The sequence below is a fragment of the Dendropsophus ebraccatus genome, chromosome 13, assembly GCF_027789765.1.
Source record: "Dendropsophus ebraccatus isolate aDenEbr1 chromosome 13, aDenEbr1.pat, whole genome shotgun sequence".
NCBI lineage: Eukaryota > Metazoa > Chordata > Amphibia > Anura > Hylidae > Dendropsophus > Dendropsophus ebraccatus.
Window position 1 is genome coordinate 34,671,094 of NC_091466.1, and position 23,309 is coordinate 34,694,402.

At 44.0% G+C, this 23,309-nt stretch overlaps 1 protein-coding gene across 4 annotated transcripts in view; it reads left to right on the forward strand.

Moving 5' to 3' along the window:
• Positions 1-22,333, forward strand: part of HJV (hemojuvelin BMP co-receptor) — a 33,633-nt gene extending 11,300 nt beyond the window's left edge. For all 4 annotated transcript variants that reach the window (XM_069950212.1, XM_069950213.1, XM_069950215.1 and 1 more), the window contains 3 exons: positions 13,242-13,386; positions 18,297-18,796; positions 19,987-22,333. In XM_069950212.1, coding sequence (XP_069806313.1) covers positions 13,242-13,386; positions 18,297-18,796; positions 19,987-20,607 — 1,266 coding nt within the window. In that variant the 3' untranslated portion in view covers positions 20,608-22,333. The remainder of the gene's footprint in view (positions 1-13,241; positions 13,387-18,296; positions 18,797-19,986) is intronic.
• The last annotated feature ends 976 nt before the right edge of the window (positions 22,334-23,309 follow it).

Genomic DNA, 23,309 nt, shown 5'->3' on the forward strand with positions numbered 1-23,309 from the left:
AATTGCGTATTTTTGAAGCATGAAGCTACATGCGTTTTTCGCACAGGTTGTTAACAACTGATGCTTTGCTAACAACAAGCTTCACGCTTCAAAAATACGCAATTGCGTATTTTAACGCAGAACAATCGTATAAAGCCAACCTGCGTTTTGCCTGCTTATTTTTAAGACTGATTCACGCAGCAAATACGTCAAGTGGGTTTGTACCCATAAAGTGCTTTTTTCCCTGCACTTACTACTGCATCAAATCTTCCTGTTTTCTGACTGTTTCATGTTTTTTTAGAAAAAAAACTGTCAGAAAACAGGAAGTGCTGTGTTTTCCATGAACTAAAAAAATAAATAATAAATATAAATTGCAAACTTGTTTTATATCACATCTACTGTTGATTTAGATTTTGAAAGGTATAACAACAGTGACACTTTAAGGCTGTATTAGGGTAGCTTCACACGTACCGTATCGCTGCGTTTTTGGTGCGATTTTTACATGCGAGTTTTGATTTTCACATGAAAATCATGTGAAAATCAAAACTGGCATGTAAAAATCGAACAAACACGCAGCGATAAAAACGCAGCGTTAAATACGCAGCGAAACGGTACGTGTGAAGGCACCCTTACATTAAATGATTATCGGCCTTACTTTGCCAATTACTGACCATAATCGTTTAGTGTAATAGGACATGTTGAAACCCGGACGATGTAAGGATCTTCCAGGAAGCCCTACCCGCAGCCCCCCTGCTCGCTGTCTGTGCATGTAAAAGCACAGGCAGAGAGTGGAGAACAAGGGGGGAAGCAAGCGATTTCCCTTTAAAATTGTGCAGTGTGAATACAGTCAAAGCTGAGTTTATCATGGTGGTCTCTTGTGATGTGTAACTTATGGTCCTACATGGTATTGAATGCTTCTTAAGTCCCTATTACACCAAGCGATTATCAGCCGTATCTGGCCAATTATCGCCCCTTACGGCCGTTAATCATGGGTATAATAGCTCCTGTTAAAAGGCAATGATCAGCTGACATGCAATGATGTTTCACATGTTGAAAAACTAGAAAGATAGCGACTCTTTCCTATGGGCCTAAACATCTAAAGATCGTCCAGACAGCCCCTCTCCCACAGCTTCCCCCACTCCTCCCCTAGGGGTACGAGGATCAAGCAAGCGCTGATCTGACAGGTTGGTGCTCACTTGCTCCTAAACATTGGCCCGTGTAATAGAGCCTTTACTTAGCGACATTATCATTCAAAAACAATGCCAACCGATCCTATTACATTGGACGATTATCGTGTAAATTATCATTATATCGTTCAAATATATATGTCAACGATAATCGTTTTGTGTAAATGCAGGCAAACGACCAATGAGAAATTGTTCATCGTTTATTTGGTGCTGACACTATATTCATTGTTAATAGTTCGCTAATCATTCACTAATCGTTCAGTGTAATTCCACATTGTTCCTTCATTTGCTGAGATCAGATGGAGTAGACGATTGTAGTAACGAGTATGGAGTTGAACGATTTTAGGTTAATGATAAATGATCTAGTTTGCGATCGTTTATCGTTTAAAAAAAACGCTTTGTCTAATAGTACCCTAAGGCCACATTCACATTGTATATTTTTCCATTGGAAGTATACACTATAAAATTTACATCAGGCTCGCCCTCTTTATATTCCAAGGATTTTATGCAGGTTTTGAGTGTGGATTCTTATTTAAAAGCTGAATCCACGCAGTTTTCTTGCAGATTTGGAAGCAGTGTTCTAACTAGAGATGAGCTAACTTGCCAGATTTCTGGTTCGTATGATTCCCGCTGTCTGCTCGCTCCGTGCAGCGGGTGGATACAGCGTAAGGAACGCCTAGAAAACTGGGATACAGCCAATGCCAATGGCTGTATCCCAGTTTTCCAGGCGTTCCTAACACTGTATCCACCCGCTGCACGGAGCGAGCAGACAGCGGGAATCAGACGCCGAGATTTCTGGTTCATACGAACCAGAAATCCGGCAAGTTTGCTCATCTCTAGTTAGAACCTACGTGAATTCAGGAAGGGTTTATTTACATATCTGGTTATGTTGTAATTTTTTGCGGGAAAAAAAAATCACAGCAAAAATGATGACTACAACATATGAATAAACCCAAATTCAACTCAATAGAATTCTATTAAGCCTAGGCAAATAATACAACTCAGCATAGAGAATATCTGAAGATCTTAGCTTCTCCCTTGTATCTAGTCCAGAAAATGAAAAGTCTAATGAGCAAACAGGGTTGCTGGTGATTACATAATCTCATGTCTTGTAAGCTTCTTGATCTCCCAAAATAAGCAAGGTCTTTGTTATGAGAGTGCACAGTATTTTCATGGTAATATACATCTGCAACGTCTCCCTTCCTCATGACATCTGGCCACATGTTGATCTGGAAGGAAATACTTCTCGAGTCTTCAGAGAGCAATTTGCTTGACAGAAAAAGAGTTTGGCCAAGACAACTCCTCTTCCCAGCTGCGAATCCTCTAGTGTTCAGCAGGTGGACGTAAAGGGTGCCCCTAATTTTAATGCTTTATGTTCCGATCTCCATTCCCTTCCCATAGTGCCGCTTGCCTCAGTTCTTTGATGCATAGAAAGTTATGGCAGCAAATGGTTTATATTAGAAGAAGGTCAAGACAAGTCTGAGGCAAGCAAGCTTAACTTCTCAGTCCCCAGTGCAGGTGAAAAAAGAGATATATTGAAGAACGGGTGGGGGGAAGGGGGAGCAGATGTTTCCGATGGAAGAACATGATTTTTTTCCCCCTCCTGGTTGTAACATCTGAGTTGGGACATAAATCTGCAGCATTTCCTTAGCCGAGGCGAGATGAGGATGGCGAGATGAGTGGAACGCATTCATACAATTTTATGGTACTGTGGCGTGTACACAAGATGATGTTAAAAGGCTCGGCCGACAATGTGGTCTATGTGTGGGAATCTCTAATTTGTTGATTTCCCAAAAAAAAAAGAACATTATGATGTCACCCCCAAAACCATGTCAGCTGGAACTTCAACAGATGGACGCGGTTGGTGCCAAAGAATGTGAAAATAATGAGAGATTAACCTAAAATAACATTTCTAACCTCAGGAAGCCTGAGAGGAATTGGGTTCTATGTACAGTATGGGAGTGTATACACGGCTGGGCATTGAGATAGCTTGCGGGAGACAATGATGTTTAGAGAGCAAGAAAGAGAGTGCCACCTAGTGGAGGGTATTAATATATACTAATAACAATTTGTCATTTAGTGATGAAATATCACTTTCCCAATTAATTATTGAAGTATCCGTAATTTCTGATGGAGAGGTTAAACTCCTGGTCTGCCTTCCAGCATCTGTCGTAGGACTGTAAGAGTTGTTAGGGTTGTTAGATTTCCAGGAGGTCCCATGGAGGGGAAGAGGACACATGGCAGAGATAGTCTAAGGCTGGGTTCACACTATGTATATTTCAATCAGTATTGTGGTCCTCATATTGCAACCAAAACCAGGAGTAGATTAAAAACACAGAAAGGATCTGTTCACACAATGTTGAAATGGAGTGGATGGCCGCCATATAACAGTAAATAACTGCCATTATTTCAATATAACAGCCGTTGTTTTAAAATAACAGCAAATATTTGCCATTATATGGCGGCCATCCACTCAATTTCAACATTGTGTGAACAGATCCTTTCTATGTTTTCAATCCACTCCTGGTTTTGATTGCAATATGAGGACCACAACACTGACTGAAATATACGTAGTGTGAACCCAGCCTATGGCTGTATTACACTAAATGATTATCGGCCTTACTTTGCCAATTACTGACCATTCAGGCCGATAATCGTTTAGTGTAATAGGACATGTTGAAACCCGGACGATGTAAGGATCTTCCAGGAAGCCCTACCCGCAGCCCCCCTGCTCTCTGTCTGTGCATGTAAAAGCACAGGCAGAGAGTGGAGAACGAGGGGGGAAGCAAGCGATTTCCCTTTAAAATTGTGCAGTGTGAATACAGTCAAAGCTGAGTTTATCATGGTGGTCTCTTGTGATGTGTAACTTATAGTCCTACATGGTTTTGAATGCTTCTTAAGGCCCTATTACACCAAGCGATTATCAGCCGTATCTGGGTAATTATCGCCCCTTACGGCCGTTAATCATTGGTATAATAGCTCCTGTTAAAAAGCAATGATCAGCTGACATGCAATGATGTTTCACATGTTGAAAAACTAGAAAAATAGCGACTCTTTCCTATGGGCCTAAAGATCGTCCAGACAGCCCCTCTCCCACAGCTTCCCCCACTCCTCCCCTAGGGGTACGAGGATCAAGCAAGCGCTGATCTGACAGGTTGGTGCTCACTTGCTCCTAAACATTGGCCCGTGTAATAGAGCCTTTACTTAGCGACATTATCATTCAAAAACAATGCCAACCGGTCCTATTACATTGGACGATTATCGTGTAAATTATCATTATATCGTTCAAATATATATGTCAACGATAATCATTTTGTGTAAATGCAGGCAAACGACCAATGAGAAATTGTTCATCGTTTATTTGGTGCTGACACTATAATCATTGTTTCCACAGCCTTTCTGTGTTTTCAATCCACTCCTGGTTTTGGTTGCAATATGAGGACCACAATACTGACTGAAATATACATAATGTGAACCCAGCCTAAAGGTTGGTTTGCATAGGTCATGGGACATACCATACTTAGATGGACGCATTGGCATGCTGGAGCGTAACAAGAATTGACAAGACCCCCATAGCAAAATGAGATGGGTGCCACCAGCTACTAACAAGTATGCAAAAAGAGTCAGAGGAGCCTCATTTAAGAGTCTTTAAACAAGGGACAAGCCTGATATCCCTCCAGGCAAGGACCTACCCAAGTGGTGGCTTCTGCAAGGTGACCACCAAAACATCACTTTAAGTAGCCCCTTCAGTCAATATCCAACTCATTTTTTGAGTCTACAGATATGACAAGGGAAATACCAAGGCCATGTATCCATATACAGATAGCTGTTTCAGAGTGTTGCCCCTCATCAGTGTGGAGTAGGATTCTGGCTAGGTCAAACTGATAGGAACCACAAACAGAAGCATAAGTATCCATAACAAAGGGTGTGAATAATAGCACCATAAATTAGAACCCGCATACTAATACAACATAGCAGAAAGCCACCAAACTGGTATTCCATACAAACAGGTACAATGTTCTAACACCTAAATGAACCCTCCAAACATCTGGACCCTATGGCTAGCTATGGCTGCAACAGCTATTGTTAAGCTCTTTGCAGCCCATGTTTTTAAGCTTTTCTTTTTGTTCTCCTTCTCAGCCAATAAGGTTTGTAGTTGGTGCTGTGGTCTTGGTGTTAAGGGGGTGTTAATTTCATGGGCAGCACGCTGGCTCAGTCCTGGGTTCAAATCCCACCAAGGGCAACATCTGAAAAGAGTTTGTATGTTCTCTTCCTGTTTGCGTGGGTTTCCCCTGGGTACTCTGGTTTCCTCCCACACCCCATACCATACAGATAGGTGAACTTAGATTGTGAGCCCTAATGGGGAGCAATAATTGGCAAAACTATGTAAAGTGCTGCAGAATCTGTGTGCGCTATACAAATAAAAGTATTAGAATTATTAAGGGATTTCAATTAATTATTTTATATAGTAAAAATGGCCATTTTACATCTCTGAAAAATGCTCGCAAAACAGACTTTTTTTTAACATTAAATTGTATTGAATTTGACGTCCCTTCTTTGGGACTTCTTTTAGGCAGTATACATGCCAAAATGTGTCAGTATTTTGGGACATACTGTATTTTAAATTAATGTTTCAAAAAAGTCTCCTTTGCAAGGAGACTTTTGGGCTATAACTTTTTCTGTAGTCCCCCCCAAAAAACTGGGAAAAAAATATTTAAAAATGTTAAAAAGAACATTTGAACAAAAGTGTCCCAGATACATTTCAGACCTCCATATGTGTTGTTGTTTTTTTTCAATAGCGGAGTTAAGAGGGTTATCGATATAAAATTGTGAGAATGGGCTAGGACCAGCACGAAAATAAAAAAGAAGGTATATTCTCCTGCCCTTATTCCGACCCCACCACATCCATCCATCAGCACTTACTGTAGGTCAAGCCAAAAGCAGAAGGTGCTGCTTAGTGGGACCAGGTCATTAGGACAGAAGTGGTGGGAAATGGGACAGGTGAGTATAACCTATTTTTTTATTTTTATGCCAGTTTTGTTAAGACAACCCCTTTATGATGGGCTGTTAAACAAGGGGATATAATAAGGAATATACAATAAGGAAGAGGGATATTACATATTAGCTAAGTGAGTTAGGTGTGAGGGAATAGGCTGTAGAACAAAATAAGGGGGGGGAATATTTTTTGGGGGGAGGAAGAGAAACAGTGTTAGTTGGAGATTCAGAGATGTCTTTTCATATGCTGTCAATGCTAACTCTAATTTAAAGGGGTACTCCAGCAAAAATCTTTTTCTTTCAAATCAATGGGTTTCAGAAAGTTATATAGATTTGTAATTTACTTCTATTTAAAAATGTAAGTCTTTTTCATATGTATTAGTTGCTGTATGTTCTGCTGGAAGTGGTGTTTTCTTTCCAGTCTGACACAGTGCTCTCTGCTGCCACCTCTGTCCATGTCAGGAATAAAGATGAGCGAACCTGCCGGATTTCTGGTTCGTACGAACCAGAAATCTCGGCATCTGACTCCCGCTGTCTGCAGACTCCGTGCAGCGGGTGGATACAGCCTAAGCGCCTGGAAAACTGTGATACAGCCTATGGGATACAGCCGGCAAACAGCGGGAGTCAGATGCCGAGATTTCTGGTTCGTACGAACCAGAAATCCGGCATGTTCGCTCATCTCTAGTCAGGAACTGTCCAGAGCAGGAGAGTTTTCCTATGGGGATTTGCTCTTGCTCTGGACAGTTCCTGACATGGACAAAGATGGCAGCAGAGAGCACTGTGTCAGACTAGAAAGAAAACACCAGTTCCTGTAGGACATGCAGCAGCTGATAAGTACTGGAAGACCTGAGATTTTTAAATAGAAGTAAATTACAAATTTTAACAACTTTCTGAAACCAATTGACTTGAAAGAATAAGATTTTAGCCAGAGTACCTCTTTAAGTGGCAGGTCTTCATCTCAGTGATATGCACTTTAGGGCTAATAGTGAGGCACTATTGCCGTGATCGCGAGATCTGGAGTTTCGGAAGAACCTATTTCCTTAAAATGAAAAAAAAAAAATGGCTTCTACTGTTTAAGTTTTATTTGTTTGCCTTCTTCTGAATCTGTTCCCAGAAGTTTACTAGCATTATGGTATTTTACTGATCCCCAAATTTAAAGCACTCTATCCTACATATGTGTTCGCCTCCATCATGTACTATATGGGATTCTATACAACACGCCATCAATATGAGCAACTTACACACAGGAAAGTGGTGTCGCTCCATCACTCACTCCAGCCTCTTGTGCCCTGATAAGTGGCGCTGTGTATACGTTCCAGGCTTTGCACCCATCAGGGCACAACATGTGCACCAAGCAGCTCTCACAGCTGAGTGGTATTAGCAATGCATTCCTCTACGTGACAGGCCAAACGGCACACTTAATACCCTAAGCTAGTGAGAGTCTCCCAGATACAGATGGGATGTGCATTGCCAGATCGGCCATTTAAAGCAGGTCACATATGAAGCCCACATGAACTACTGCAGATGTGTGAGGGCAAATAGTGCTAACTAGACAAACTTCTTGCCTCTAACCTGGACAGGAAAAATGTTTTGTCCATATGTGACGGCAAACCTAAGTGATTACTAAAACACATGGCCCAAGCATAAAAAGAGAACAATATTATACTTCTTTGTATTGATCTTATTTATGAAGATAACCAGGGCTGTGGAGTCGGTAAGCCGCAGCTCCGACTCCAACTCCTTCATAAATGGCCGGTCATATACCAAGGGAGTTATTTATCACACTGGCTCAGCAGCTTCTCCGTAATGTCCTACATGATCCTGGGGCGACTTCTGAGGGAATAAAGGAATACTGTATATAAAGCAGCTTCTCCTGTGTGTGCAGTGGATGCAGCCAGTCTCCAGCCTCCATGTCCTGAACTACTCACAACTAGACTACATGGAGCAAGTGGTCTTTTCCTGCTGACAGTCTTCTATGTTTCTAACTAATATTCACCATACACACAGAAACACTGCTAACAATGCCAGATACCTGTAATATAGAGGTCAGCCATAGTGATATACAGGGGGTCACACATAGTCATATAGAGGTCATCCATAGTGATATAGATGTCACACATAGTGATATAGAGAGGGGTCACACATAGTGATATAAAGAGGGGTCACACATAGTGATATAGAGGTCACACAGTGATATAGAAGGGCACTGTGGGGGCACGCAATAGCACGCACACACACACACAGACACACAGCCTGCTGCAGCCATAGCATACACACACACACAGCCTGCTGAAGCTATAGCACACACACACAGCCTGCTGCAGCCATAGCGCACACCACACACACACACACACACAGCCTGCTGCAGCCATAGCACACACACAGACACACAGCTTGCTGCCGCCATAGCACACACACACACACTGCTTGCTGCAGCCATAGTGCACACCACACACACACACACACCCTGCTGCAGCCATAGCACACACACACGCAGCCATAGTGTGCACACACGCACACACAGATTGCTGCAGCCATAGCACACACACACAGCCTGCTGCAGCCATAGCACACACACACACACACACACACACACACACACACACACACACACACACACACACAGCTGCAGCAGCCATAGAACACAAGAAAAACACACAATCTTCTCCCAGAGAGAAAACACCACACTGAGGACAGATGTTACTGCTACACTACTTATGTCTTCTCCTCCTCCTCTATATTGCACAGGATATCTCCATATTACACGGCTGCTCATATACAGTCATCCAGCATCCAGGAAGAGAACAGCACAGATCTCCCCCCACACAATGGCCTCTTCCAGCTCAGAAACAAACTGCCAAATAGTGACCGACAACTTCTCCCCGACCACCCTCATCTAATAGGGCCAGTGTCCTATTACTGATATATTCCCCAACCACTGTTATGTAATAGGGCCAGTGTCCTATTAGAATGTTGCTCATAATATACAGTATATGCATGAGCAAAACTTGTAAATTTCATATCAAAATTCAATTTTACATTTTTTAAAGATTTTTTTTAAAGCTGGAGTCGGATTCGGTACATTTTTTTCCGACTCCAACTCCGACTCTGACTCCAGCCAAAGCTAGCTCCGACTGCAACTCTGACTCCGACTCCAGCCAAAACTAACTCCGACTCCACAGCCCTGAAGATAACATTTTTGTATCAATGGTAAATATATATATATATATATATATATATATTTTTTTTTATACATATAACCGGGCATTCCATTGATAATGTTAGTTGCTCAGCAAATATAACAAGGTAGACATATATGTTTAGTCTTCTCCCCAGGGTATAGGGATGTTTCCCTGGTCTAGCGAGTCGGCTGCTTCTCAGAACTTCTATGCAAGTAGGATCACAATGTCCTCCTCATCCAAGCAGACAGGGTGCTGCAGCTTCACAGGCAGCCAGACTAGGGATCCCTATTAGAGATGAGCAAACCTTGAGCATGCTCGAGTCGATCCAAACCCGAACTTTCGGCATTTGATTAGCGTTGGCTGCTGAAGTTGGATAAAGCCCTGAGGCTATGTGGAAAGCAGGGGCGGTCTTGGCATTTCTGGGGCCCCAAGCGAAGTTATGTCTGGGGGCCTCCCCCTCGACACGCGTTCCAAAACAATAGACCGCTGTGTGTTGCCCCCAGTAGTATATACCCTTTGTGCGCTACCGACAGTAATATATACTCCTTGTGTGCTGCCCCCAATAGTATATACCCCTTGTTTGCTTCCCCCAGTAGTATATAGACCCCTGTGTGTTCCCCCAGTTATATATAGCCCCTCTGTGTGCTCCCCCCAGAAGTATATAGACCTCCTGTGTGCTGCCCCAGTTGCATATAGACCCCCTGTGTGCTGCCCCCTGTTGTATATACCCCTGTGTGCTCCCCCACTAGTATATAGGCCCCCTGTGTGCTCCCTCAGGGGTATTTAGCCCCCCCTGTGTGCTCCCCCACTAGTATATAGGCCCCCTGTGTGCTCCCTCAGGGGTATTTAGCCCCCCTGTGTGCTCCCCCACTCGGATATAGACCTACTGTGTGCTCCCCCACTTGGATATAGACCACCTGTGTGCTCCTCCAGTAGTATATAAACCCCCTGTGTGGTTCCCCCAGTAGTATATAGACCCCCTGTGTGCCCCACCGGTATTATATAGACCCCTGTGTGCTCCCCCAGTTATATATAGACCACCTGTGTGTCTCACAAGTAGTATATAGACCCCCTGTATGTTCCCCCAGTAGTATATAGACCCCCTGTGTGCCCCACCAGTAGTATATAGACCCCTGTGTGCCCCACCAGTAGTATATAGCCCCCCTGTGTGCTCTCCCATTTGGATATAGACCTCCTGTGTGCTCTCCAAGTTGTATATAGACCCCATTCTGCTGCCACAAGTAGTATATAGACCCCTGTGTGCTGCCCCTAGTAGTCTATAGCCCCCCTGTGTGCGTCCCCAGTAGTCTATAGCCCCCCTGTGTGCTCCCCCTGTTATATAGCCCCCCTGTGTGCTCCCCCCAGTTATATAGACCCCCGATGTGCGCTCCCCAGTTAAACAGACCCCTCTGTGCTCCCCCTCCCATATAATATATAACACAATAAAACAAACACTTATACTCACCTGGGGCCGGGCGTCTCCTCTTCTCTTCACTCTTGTGGCCACAGGAAGGGTTTTCCCTGCGATCACAAGAGGCCGCACTCCCCTTGTCCTGGCGCCGATGCTCCAGTGATGTCACTGGAGCGCCGACACCACAAGGACAAAGCTGCCACTTGTGACCGCAGGGAAAACCCTTCCTGCGGCCACAAGAGTGATTAACAGGAAGGGAGCCAATGTCTCCCGCCCTGCCAGTGCTGCTGCATGTAACTATGAGCGCTCATTACGAGTGCTCATAGTTACAGTTCAGATGGCAGCAGCGAGCGCGGCAGCGGCTCTGTCCAGCAGTCTTGAGCAAAAGAGCGGGGCATTGGGGGCCCCCCTGGATGTTGGGGGCCCCAAGCGATCGCTTGGGGTGCTTGGTGCCAAAGACCGCCACTGGTGGAAAGCATGGATATAGTCATTGGCTGTATCCATGTTTTCCAGACAACCTTAGAGCTTTATCCAAGTTCAGCAGCCCCAGCTCATCAAATGCCAAACGTTCGGGTTCGGATCGACTCGAACCCGGTTCGCTCATCTTTAATCCCTATGCATACTCAGTAGAGTGAGAAGCATGTCCACCTTGGCATATTTACTGGGGTGAATTCAAAAAATGTATTGGAAAGTAACACCATATTGTCAGTATTATCATTATTCCTAAAATATCTGGTGATATATGAAAAACATGTTTCACATTTGGAGCTGGATTTAACTATAAAATATAAAATAATTTTTTGTAGGAAAGCCCCTTTAAACCTAATAGAACAATAAATGGGAAGTGGTTAGGCAACAATGCCCTCCCTTTGATTCACTGTATTTACCAAAAATGACCCCTTACCCTAGAAAAAAAAACAACAACTTGGTCATTAGATGCCTTACTATTTCACGGGCCGATGGGGGCTCGATCAACGATGTAAACAAGTGCTGATCTGCTAGATCGGCGCTCGTTTACTGGGCCTATTCCACGGCCCGATGATCGTTGAGCGAGGGCTGCAGGGACATCGTTACCGATGTCCTTGCAGCCCATGCAGCATACATTACCTGGCAGGACTTCTGCTCCGCTCCGTCTTCCTCCCCGGGTCCCGCGGCGCAGCATCAGCAGCTCCAGAGCGGCCTGTCAGACCGCTCAGCCAATTACTAGCCACGGCGGTCCTGGCCAGTGATTGGCTGAGCGGTCTGACAGCTCAGTCAGGCCGCTTCGGAGCTGCTGAGCCGCGGGCCCCGGGGAGGAAGTCGGAGCGGAGGAGAAGTCCTGCTAGGTAATGTATGGTGCTTCTCAAATCGTCAGTCGCCCACCGCGCACCACTATTCCACCGTAGCGATGTGCAGTGGGGGACTGATGATTTTAGGTCTGGCCCTAAATAAATGATCAGCCGATCGGCTGATCGTTTTCTCTATTACACCGAGCGATAATCGGCCGAATGGGGCCAATTCGGCCGCTTATCGCTCCCATGGAATAGGCCCCTTACTCTTCAATCTGCCGTCCACTTCCTGTTGTCAAGGGAAATCTGTCTCTGGTAACAGCTAAATCAGGACAAATTACAAAAGGTACAAGTAGGGTTTATCAACACAAGCAGCTCAATGTTTAATGTAACCCTTTCCTTGTTGAGATCCTGCTGCTCTTTATTTTTTTTCTGCTTACATAGCAGCTTGAAAACCTAGTGCATTAATAACACCTTCTCTCTTCACATGCTATCTTGTACTTTACTAAGCATAGTGCTTGGCTGTTCAGACCAGTGCACGTTCAGCATAGCATAGCAGAGAGGAGTATGTGCTGTGCTGTGACGGTTCGGAGTTGTAAGAGAAAGGCAAAAAGCCCAGCTCTGATGCTACCCCCTAAAATCCACACCGTGGAAAGAGCTCAAAGAACAAATTCTGCCTGCTAGTCTACTCATGTAAACACTAACATAAATCATTTTAATACTTTTAAAGTATTTAACACTCAAGTTGTGATATCACTAGAAAGCCTGATGGCATGCTACCACTAAATCCTGTCTTTTTTGGCCAATCCTTACTGTTCCCCCTTGAACTTCAAGAGGCACTTGAGGAAGACTTGGGCAGCCAGCCAGTCTCCATTGAAAACTTGGATGTGTTCCAGCTTTGGGATAGCGGGTATTCATGGCAAGAGGGGTCCATCACAAAAAGAAACTGCTAAGTTGCTGAACAGGCACAGAAAATGAAAATCGAGATGCTCCAAGGAGATAGGGGAATCTTGTTGGTAGATTTATCTTTGTTGGAGCTGTAATGAAAAACTTTGTGGTCAGGATATTGATAGAGGAGATCTATATTTATATGTGTTGTCGCACTCTATGACCTTGTAGTCCATAAAACTTTATTTTGAACAATATTTTTTTTTTTTAACAATTTGTCCATAAACAGTAAAAAAATAAGACAATATTTTAATAAACCTGATTGTTCCAGGTGGAGGATGAACCTGTGAGGAGTGACCATCAAGGGAGATCTGAATGGACTGGAATGGGTAGGCCGACCACTAGACGTTACCTCTCAAGAGTTACAGACAGTGTCCTCTTTAAGACCGTACTTCTGCTCATCTTCTGGAAACAAGGTAGGAAGAAACTGTATTTATTGCAATTTTCAGGGATGCACAATGTGATGCTCGATTTTGGCGTACAGTAAGGTAGCTTATGTGTGTGTACAATTTGACTAGACAAGGTAAAGCTGGGTCAAACAGCATAAACTATACTCATTAATCGGGCACATTTTTGGGATATATTCACACGATAAAATACCAAAATACGGCTGTAGTTATGAGTGAAAATAAAACCAGTGGAAAAGCAGACTTGCCTAGCTGTTCAGGTTTGGCAACGTTCTTCAATCATAACGCTCAGCATTTCACTTCCAGCGGCTGGAGAAGTTGAATGCTGCCCTAGGGAGTCCTGGAATACATAGGTACAGCCAACGGCCGTAGTTGTGCAAACAACGGCCTTCATTTCACAAATAATTGGCGTTGTTTGCACAACTATGGTCATTGTTATAAAATACGGGCTGTTGTTTTTACATAGTGTGAACCTGGCCATACACTGTATTCATGTATCAATTTGCAAATTGTTGTCTCTTTTAGGCTATGTTCACACAACATCAAAAAAAGAGAAAAGGCGGCCGCATTTGCTATTTAAAAAGACGTCCGCTTTTGCTGCAATTTGAAGCATTGAAGTCAATTGGGTGACGGGGGTCCAGTGCACACAATGTATTAAATAACGGACGTTGTCTGCGCGGACATCAAAATAATGTTGCAAAGAGCTGACTCTTTTTTAGTTGTTCACACACAGTTTTTCTTTATTCACCGTCCTTTCACTGTTTTTACTATTAAATTCAACGGACTTTTCAATTAAAGACACAGCCAAAGGGCAATCAGTAACCCCAAACTAGAATAATGTACCAGCAGCTGTCACTGCACTGAGGGGAGGCTAGAAAGCTAAATGATGTTCATCATTCTAGACTCTAATGCTGCGTTTACACGGAGCGATTATCGTGCGAATTCGCATGATAATGATAAAATTTGAACGATAATCGTACGTGTAAACGCTGCGAACGATCAAACGACGAACGAGAAATCGTTCATTTTGATCTTACAACATGTTCTAAAATTGTTCGTCGTTCGCAATAAATTCGCAGATCGTTCCGTGTAAACAGTCGTTCGCCTATTTAACCAATGTGTGAGATAGGCTTAAGCGATCGCAAAACAATTGCAAAACGAATTTACGTACGATATATTGTACCGTCTAAACGCTGACCGTTATGAAAAAAAAAATCGTTACTCCGACATCGTTAATCGTACGATCGGGCCAATTATCGTTTCGTGTAACCGCAACATAATTGACGGCCGTCAATTTAAACGGAGCTGAAGAAGCGTTGTGTGAACATAGTCTTACAATGTGGATTCAGCTTTATAGAAATGGCAGAGGGGCCACAGCGGCTCACCACAATTACTATGATTTATGCCATAAATTATCGTGGGAAACTACACCTGTTCATAGCTAGCATAGCCGCATAGGCAGCCACAGATGCACCTGATTTATTAAGAGTCCCTCACCTCTCAATAAATCCAGTGCAGCATACACGAGCGAGCTTTCACTTATGAACCGTATAAGAAATATGAAAATAGTAAATGCCCCCATGTGTTTTCCATACTATAGATTCTTTTTTCCTTAACTGTTCTAAGCCCTCCTGTCACTCTGCCCCCAGTTTTACTACTTAGTCCCAGCTCTCCATCTACACCAGGTTGTGTCAAACTCCAGCCCTCCAGCTGCTGCAAAATCATAATTCCTATCATACCTGGACAGCCAAAGCTTTAGCTGTCCAGGCTTGATAAGAATTGTAGTTTTGCAACAGCTGGAGGGCCCGAGTTTGACACCTGTGATCTACACTCTCCCCATCCTATACCGTAATTGCCCTCCCCACAAGTTACTAGGTAAGGGCCCATTTACACAGAAAGAATATCTGACAGATTATCTGCCAAAGATTTGAAGCCAAATCCAGGAATGAATTTGAAAAGTGGAGAAAACTCAGGCTTTCCTTTATGACCTCTTCTCTGTTCATAGTCTGTTCCTGGCTTTGGCAGATAATCTTTGGCAGATAATCTTTCTGTGTAAATGGACCCTAAGACCGTAATACAACTTTTTAACACTCCCCCCCCCCCCAATAAAGCCATACTCATTCAGGTGCAGCCAGTAGTGGATTATAATAGGGGCGTTTCGGGTGGCAGCCCGTGGCCCTGAGCTCCTGGGGGGCCCATGACCACCCAAAAACTTATACTTATACTTTCAATGGTGTATTGTCTCCTGGCTACAGTTCCGCCATGATTTGCAAAAAATCACTGTTTTTTATGGCAATTTTGCACAAATCAGGACATCATGACATTATCTGTCCTGTACTATGAACGCCAGGCTAGTGCTGCCATAGTTACAGTGGGGTGGGGGGGCCCAGGCTTGGTGAACAGCCCGGGCCTATGGTAAAGTTAATCCGCCCCTGGGTGCAGCCCATCACTAGCATAGGGCCAGTCGGCAATTTCTTCATGAATCCAAACCTTCTTACGCCAGCCATGTCCAACTGATAATAGCCATTTCTGGGAATGTATCTGACGCTGGAGCCAAAAATAAGTTTACAAAATGTCAGAAAAACAAAAAAATCTGAAAGAAAAACAACAAATGTGTCTCAAAAAACGGTGTGCACACATAGCCCGAACATAAAGTAACTAAAACCACTTTATCTTAAGTCACACACTTAAAAACAGAAATACACTTTAGGGTATGTGCATACTACAGAATTCTCTCGGATAACATCCCGCGGATTCCGCCGCTTGACTCTACCCATCCCATAGACTCCATTCTATGCTTAGGCGGATTCCGCGGGATGTTATCCGAGAGAATTCTGTAGTGTGCACATACCCTTAGATGGAAAACAACACACACAAGCACTGTGCACTCTCTTCCCATTTAGCTTCTACAGCAGTATTTCCTCACTGAGTTGCAGTAGGTGCTGCTGGTAAATTCTTCCGGTTGTAAACACTCAGCAGTTGGGTGAGAGGCCACTCTAGACCCACCTTGCTCTATGCATAATGGCCTTCTTCATCTAATCCATCCTGTCTCCCTCTTCAGTCCACCAATGTTCCAGGACCAAACTATTCAGGCCACACAACAGGCCTCAGAGTAGCCAACCTACCACTTATAACCTGCACACCACTCTCTCCTAGCACCATCTAACCTGCTTGGCTCTATCCTGGACTAACAGCTATCACAGTCCCAACATACTTACCAGAAAAAACTTCCCCCAAGGCCGACAAACGTTCTGAACCCCCACTTCCGCAACAGACTGACAAATTGGCTTTTCCAAGGCTAAAAATATTCCACCTCCAGTGGAAAAGATTCCACCGTTTTCTGGTGCCCCAATGTACTGTCATTACTCTTTGGTCCTTCATCCTACTGACTCTATCATGATCAGAAAGCTCCCCGTGTTTTTTGCAATGGATGAGATGCTGTATCTTCCAGCCTACTGTTGACTCCCCTCCCTGATCACACGCTGACCTCCATTCTCAAAGCTCAAACAATTGATAGGACCCTGTAACTATGTGTAATGGAGAATGGTACAAAACCTTAGATTACAACTCCACACATTTACGTTATAACTAGAGCCAGGCTGGCCCGGCCCTATAATGTACTGGGTCAAGACCAACATGGTGGGGCAAATCCGCCCCTGCCCCGATCCAGCCCACCCCTGGTTATAACATAACATTGATATGTACACTCACTGACTAAACAAATTATTTACCAGGAAGGAGTAGAAATCGTATTAAACTTTCGGGGTGAATGTAATGATGGTATATGTAGATAATTACAATAATAGAACACATGGTACTTTTATTGGGGAAAGCTGTACAATTAACAGACCCTGTTGGGCCACCTATAGCCTGGATAGAAGATGGGATATAGTTGGGCATGGTGTCAAACAGGATCTATATGGCACCCTGCAGCACATTTGCCCACATGCTGTAGCGGGGCACTGGTAGGTTGCTGAATCTGTCTTCCCAGCTGGTCCCATAAATGCCTGATTGGCAGTAAATCTAGTGACCGGGCAGGCAAAGGACGTGTTACAATCTGGTAGAGACATTCCTAGGAAACGCTTGCTGTGTGGGTGAGCATTATCCTGCTTACAAATGCCAGCTGGAAGCCCTGCTATGAGAGACAAGACATGTGGCTGCAGGATGTCCTGTACATATCACACCAACACTCAAATGTGAGGGCTCCCCAGACCATCACACTACCAGTAGGGTATGTGTCGCTCAAAGACCGGATTGAAACAATCACCATGTGGCCTCCATTCTCCAATCCAATATGGTTTTAGTCCATGTTTCTTGTTCACAATACCACTGCAAACAAAGGCGACAGTAGTTGGCTGTCAATGGCAGAACACATAACAAGCACCATGACACCAAATTTCTTACTACTAAGCACCTGGAAATGGTCTGAGCAGGGACAGGGGGTGTATAATAAAGATTCCACCTGTGTCTGGATGTTGGATAAGGATACTAGGGGGGGGGGGGGGGGGGGCTTCTCATGCTTGTCTGTGGATCAACTGATTCTCTCTCCTGGTGGTCTGTCTGGACCATCTGGAGTCTGTTCACCATGTGTGTGTGCTCTCACGTTACCCATCTTACATATTCGTGTAGTGGTTATAGTACAGTATCTATTGCAGTAAGCTTAAATCTAAACCTTTATCTATAAACTGAGCTTGGTTCCTGTGTCTATGTTTAAGTCTGGGTTCTGTTACCATATATTTTAAGTAACCCCTATTTCTAGTAAGATATTTATGTAGTAACCTTGGACTTCTTGCTGTATCTATACACTTGCCTTGCTTCAGATGTTCTGACCTTTGTATATGAGCTTATTACTTGTAGATTTTCTCTACTTTAATATTTATTTACATAATTAAAATCACTATCTTTTCTTTCCTGTACAGTGGATGCCCAGTGTAAAATTGTAAAATGTAACGCGGACTATGTTGCTGCCGTATCCAATCCAAGGATCTCCAACAAGAACACTGTATATTGCAACGCCTTACGTGCATATTCTCAGTGTACTCGTAATACAGCACGGACTTGCCGCGGGGACTTGGTGTACCATTCTGCAGTTCACATCATTGAGGATCGTATGATTCAGCACAACTGTTCCAAAGCGGGGCCCACCACGCCTCCTAGACGGCAGCCACCGCAACCTCTTCCTGACAGTCATGTGAAACAGGCCTGTGATTATGACAAGGTCTATCGGGAAAAGCACGAGACTGATCCCAAGTATCTGCACTGTGGAGTGTTTGGAGATCCCCATGTGCGCACTTTCAGCGGTGACTTTCAGACGTGTAAAGTGAATGGCTCCTGGCCTCTTCTGGACAATGAATATCTATTTGTCCAGGCAACCAGCACCCCACTCCAGCCTTTCTCCAATGCTACAGTTATCAGCAAGGTAAACGTCATGCCACATCAGTACAGATTACATTTATTGGCTCAGTTCACACTGAGCAAGAACGGTGGAATTCCGCGGCGGAATCCCACCATGCTCAGTGTCCTACTTTGAGTGAATAAGATGGCGCGCGCTCCTCCGCTGCCGCTGCTCCCCGCTCGAAGAAGTGACGTGCCATTTCTTTGAGCGGAGAGAGGAGGAATCGGACGTGTGCACGCCCTCTTATTCACTCGAAGCAGGACACTGAGCATGGCGGGATTTCACCGCGGAGCTCAGTGTGAACAGGGCCATTAAGGATAAGAGGAGCCTTGGAAATGTATACAAAATCAAGGCGATAAAATATAAACATCATGTATAATGTATATAAATAATGCGGCTACACTGTGCAAAGAAATAGTGTCACTATACAGTATGCAAATATTACGCTAATATAACCAAAGTGCCAAACCATCACCCTTAGGGCCCTATTCCACAGTAACGATAATCGGCCGGATCGGCCCCATTTGGCCCGATTCGGCCGATTATCGTTCGGTGAAATAGAGAGAACGATCAGCCGATGATCGTTCTCATCGTGTCATCGGCTGATCGTTCATTTAGGGCCAGACCTAAAATCATCGTTCTCCCACCGCACATTGCTACGGTTGAATAGCGGTTGAATGGTATAATATTTACTGTTAAAAGGCAACGATCAGCCGACATGCACAATGTCGGCTGATTCTTATCTTTCAACATGTTGAAATTTTTTTTTTTATCAATAATGACGGTCTACTGGCTGTCACTCCATGTAATAGGAGCGGAGGCAGCAGACTGCTGCTATCTCCTATAGGTTACCCTGAGCCCCTCCCGCACCTCCCTGCCCCTCCCTGCCCCCCCCTCCTTGACGCCCCCCCCCCCTCCTCGACGCCCCCCCACCCGCAGGTCCCTGCTCCCCTCCCCCCTGCACTTACCAGACTGCTGTCGGTGCGTGTAATAGCGCCAGCCGCGAGTGGGGAATGAGGAGCAAACGAGCGCTGATCTGACTAGTCAACGCTCGCTTATTCCTGCTGATCAGCCTGTGTAATAGGGGATTTAGGCTGGGGAAAAAAATGTACGTGATGAGATAAAGGGGTAAAACGTGGAAGCCAGACTTCATCTAAATACGGCGAGATCTTTAAAGTGTGATTTATCATCTTATTATGCTCTTATTTTCATAGCTAACTATAATCTTCAAGAACATGAAGCAATGCATTGACCAGAAAGTGTACCAAGCAGAAGTGGGCAACGTTCCAGCAGCTTTCGATGATGGCTCTGTGAACGGCGGCAGAAGAGCAGGTGGCAGCAGCCTCACCATTCATGAGAAGGAGCCTGGGAAGTACATAGAGATCCACGCTGCATACATAGGCACCACAATCCGTGTGCGCCAGCTGGGCAGGCAGCTGTCATTTTCCTTACGTATGGCGGAGGAGATCTCCCAAGCTTTCAGAGAAGAGCAGGACTTGCAACTCTGTGTAGGTGGCTGCCCATCCAGCCAAATCATCTCTAGGACTACACACCTCAGTAGGACTCATTCGCTGAGCGCGGACATCGCTAGGTCGCTGTGCAGGGAGAGACTGGCCATAGAAGACATGTACTTCGAGTCCTGTGTATTTGACTTGATGGTGTCAGGGAATGTGAATTTGACGGACGCAGCTTTCCACGCCTTGGAAGACGCCCGAGATTTTCACCCGGAACCAGGAACGTTACATATATTCAGCAAAGCGGACAGTAGACCGGTGTTATCAGCCAGTCTGTTACTTGTGCTTGCTCTTATTGGGATTCTAAATCACTTTCCTTGAATCTTCCAAAATGGAAGGTGACAGGTATAACAAATACAAAGAAAACATTGGAGCTACCTATCAGTCAGTCATTGAGAAGTACTCTTACCTTACTTTGTCATCACTTATGTTTTGTACTGATTTTAAAGTGACTCTGTACCCACAATCTGCCCACCCCAAACCAATTGTACCTTGGGATAGCTGAGATCTGTCCTGGGGTCCCTTCAGCAGGTAATGCAGTTATTGTCCTAACAGACAACTTTTAAACTTGCAGCCCTGTGCCAAACTGCTGTATCTGTGCCCAGGCTTGCACCACCCCTCCGTCCCTCCTCCCCTCCCTCTCCATCATTAGGAATGCCACTGGCAGGATTTTTCCTATTCCTCTGCTGTGAACACTGCACAAGTGCCTTAACGATCCAGCCCATGTGCCGTGTTTTCACAGCTGATGAATAGGAGAATACCTTCCTGGGGCATTCCTTATGATGAAAAGGGTGGGGAGGAGGGACAGAGAGGTTTTGCGAGCTTAATGCACAGACACTCTAGGCCAGGCAGTATGGCACAGGGCTGCACGTTTAAAAGTAGTTTTTTAGGACAATAACTGCATCACCTGCCAAATGGACCCCAGGACAGATCTTGGATTAAAAGCAGCTATCTGAAGGTGCAAGCTGTTTGGGGGGACAGATTGTGGGTACAGAGTCGCTTTAAGCTATTTATGTTGTTGTCTTCATCCACATACAGAGCTGCTCCCAAAACTCTGCTGGTTACCCCTGAAACAGACATAGGTTTAGCTCCGCCACTTGGTCATACATGGAGCATAGTTTTTGTTTTTTTACAGAGCACCAAATCCTTATAAACATTGGTAAGAAATTTACTAGGGTCTGTATGACATACAACAATCTAGGATGAAATGCAGATATATGCTGGAGTAAGAAATAACACATTTACTGAGGCACAGGTCTTTTAATAAATCTGGTATGTCCGTGACTGCCCATGCACCGCACCCTGATATTTATACCACACTTTTTGCAGTCACACATTTTTCCACAAGGCTTTCTGGTGTACGTGCCTCAGTAAATTCCCCCTATAGATGCTAGCTACCTGTTTTGCCAATAGTGTGGGGGCTCCATGGATATTGTACTGCTATTGAGTTTAGTGTATGAACAGTATGCAGTAAGCTCCTGAGCTCCCTCTGCAGGCAGCCAGAATGTTAGAATCCTATAATTATATATCTATGGAGTGGCTTTGGGGTTCTGTCTGAAAACAAAACAACACACAAGGCTCCAGCCACTATAAAGATATATTAAAGCTCAGTGCATACTGGATAGTTGACGATGCTATTGTATACAGCAAACAACAAAAAACCCTATATGTTCCAATGTGTTTTTTTTATAACTAGGTCAATGGGAAACATACTCTATGGTTTACAACAGAATCCATTTAACAAAAACATTTTATCCATTTAAAGTATAAAATGTGTACATTATATGAAAACAAATATGCAGTATGAACCCAGCCATATAGCAGCAGCCTGTGCTAGAAACATTACATTATACAATGAATAAGCTTAAAACGATTATACAGCAGCAGCAGCTGACTAGTTTCCTAAGAATACATTCCCTTCTTCATAAATCTGCAGAAGCATACAGCAGTGGGATATATAACATTTTATACGATATATCGTTATATATCCCTAGTTAGACAGTTATAGGGTATAGAATGGGTATAGGGTATAAGATATAAAATCCCACTTCTGCAGATTTATTAAGAAGCTCCTTAATAAATCTACTAATAAATCTACGACCTGAGCCACACAGTGGATGGCCTAGATTTCTCCTAAGATTTCCGCCAATGTATAGCAAATTCAATGGGCCATGTCCCTTTTATGCCAAACGTAAGTCATAAGTCATGATAAATTATAGTAATTAGAGATGAGCGAAACTTGATTAGTCCAAAACCTCAACATTTTATGACTGGTGGCTGAAGAAGCTGGATGCAGCCCCTTCCTAGGTAATTAAATTCCAAGAGTTCAGGTTTAGAGAAACCTGAGCATACTTGAGGTTCACTCATCTCCACAAGTAATCAATGCACTGAGAGACAAAGATGAATCATCCTATATGGTTCAGAACATTCATTGCACTTTTATGAAGATTGTGCAAATAGTCAGTAAACAAATGGGTGTACTGGAATAATAATAGATTGGACAAAAGCTGAGCATTGTACTTTCTACTGTTCCAATTTTGGTAAGAAAGCCATATTCTTAAATGTGTAAGCTTACAATGCAATATCTATGCTCCCAAAGTTACATCTCACTACATTGGGAAGAAGCTTAAGCTCCTCGGGGGCGGGGCTTAGCACAATTCTGCTTTTCAAAATAATGGTGGAATCAAAGCACTTAGAAAATAGAAAAGTTAGCCTTGTATTTATAATGTTTTACAGAGACCTTTGCCTTACCGACCAGCAGTGGGAGAGGGAGGTGGTGTTGGGCCTTCTAGGTGCCACAGATTCTAGAATTATGTTCTGTGCTAAAAGTTTTCTTCTGATGTGCGTCGACATACATTTCTGGGCAGATATGACATGATAGTCCCAGCTAAACAATGCATGTTACAGGTTTTAGGACATTACCTTGGGGTCATATTGTAGTTTCAAAGTTTAGTGTAAGACTCCAATTGATCTTGAGCAGCCCATTGGAAGCCATTGGCAGCCACGCAAATGATCAATATGTA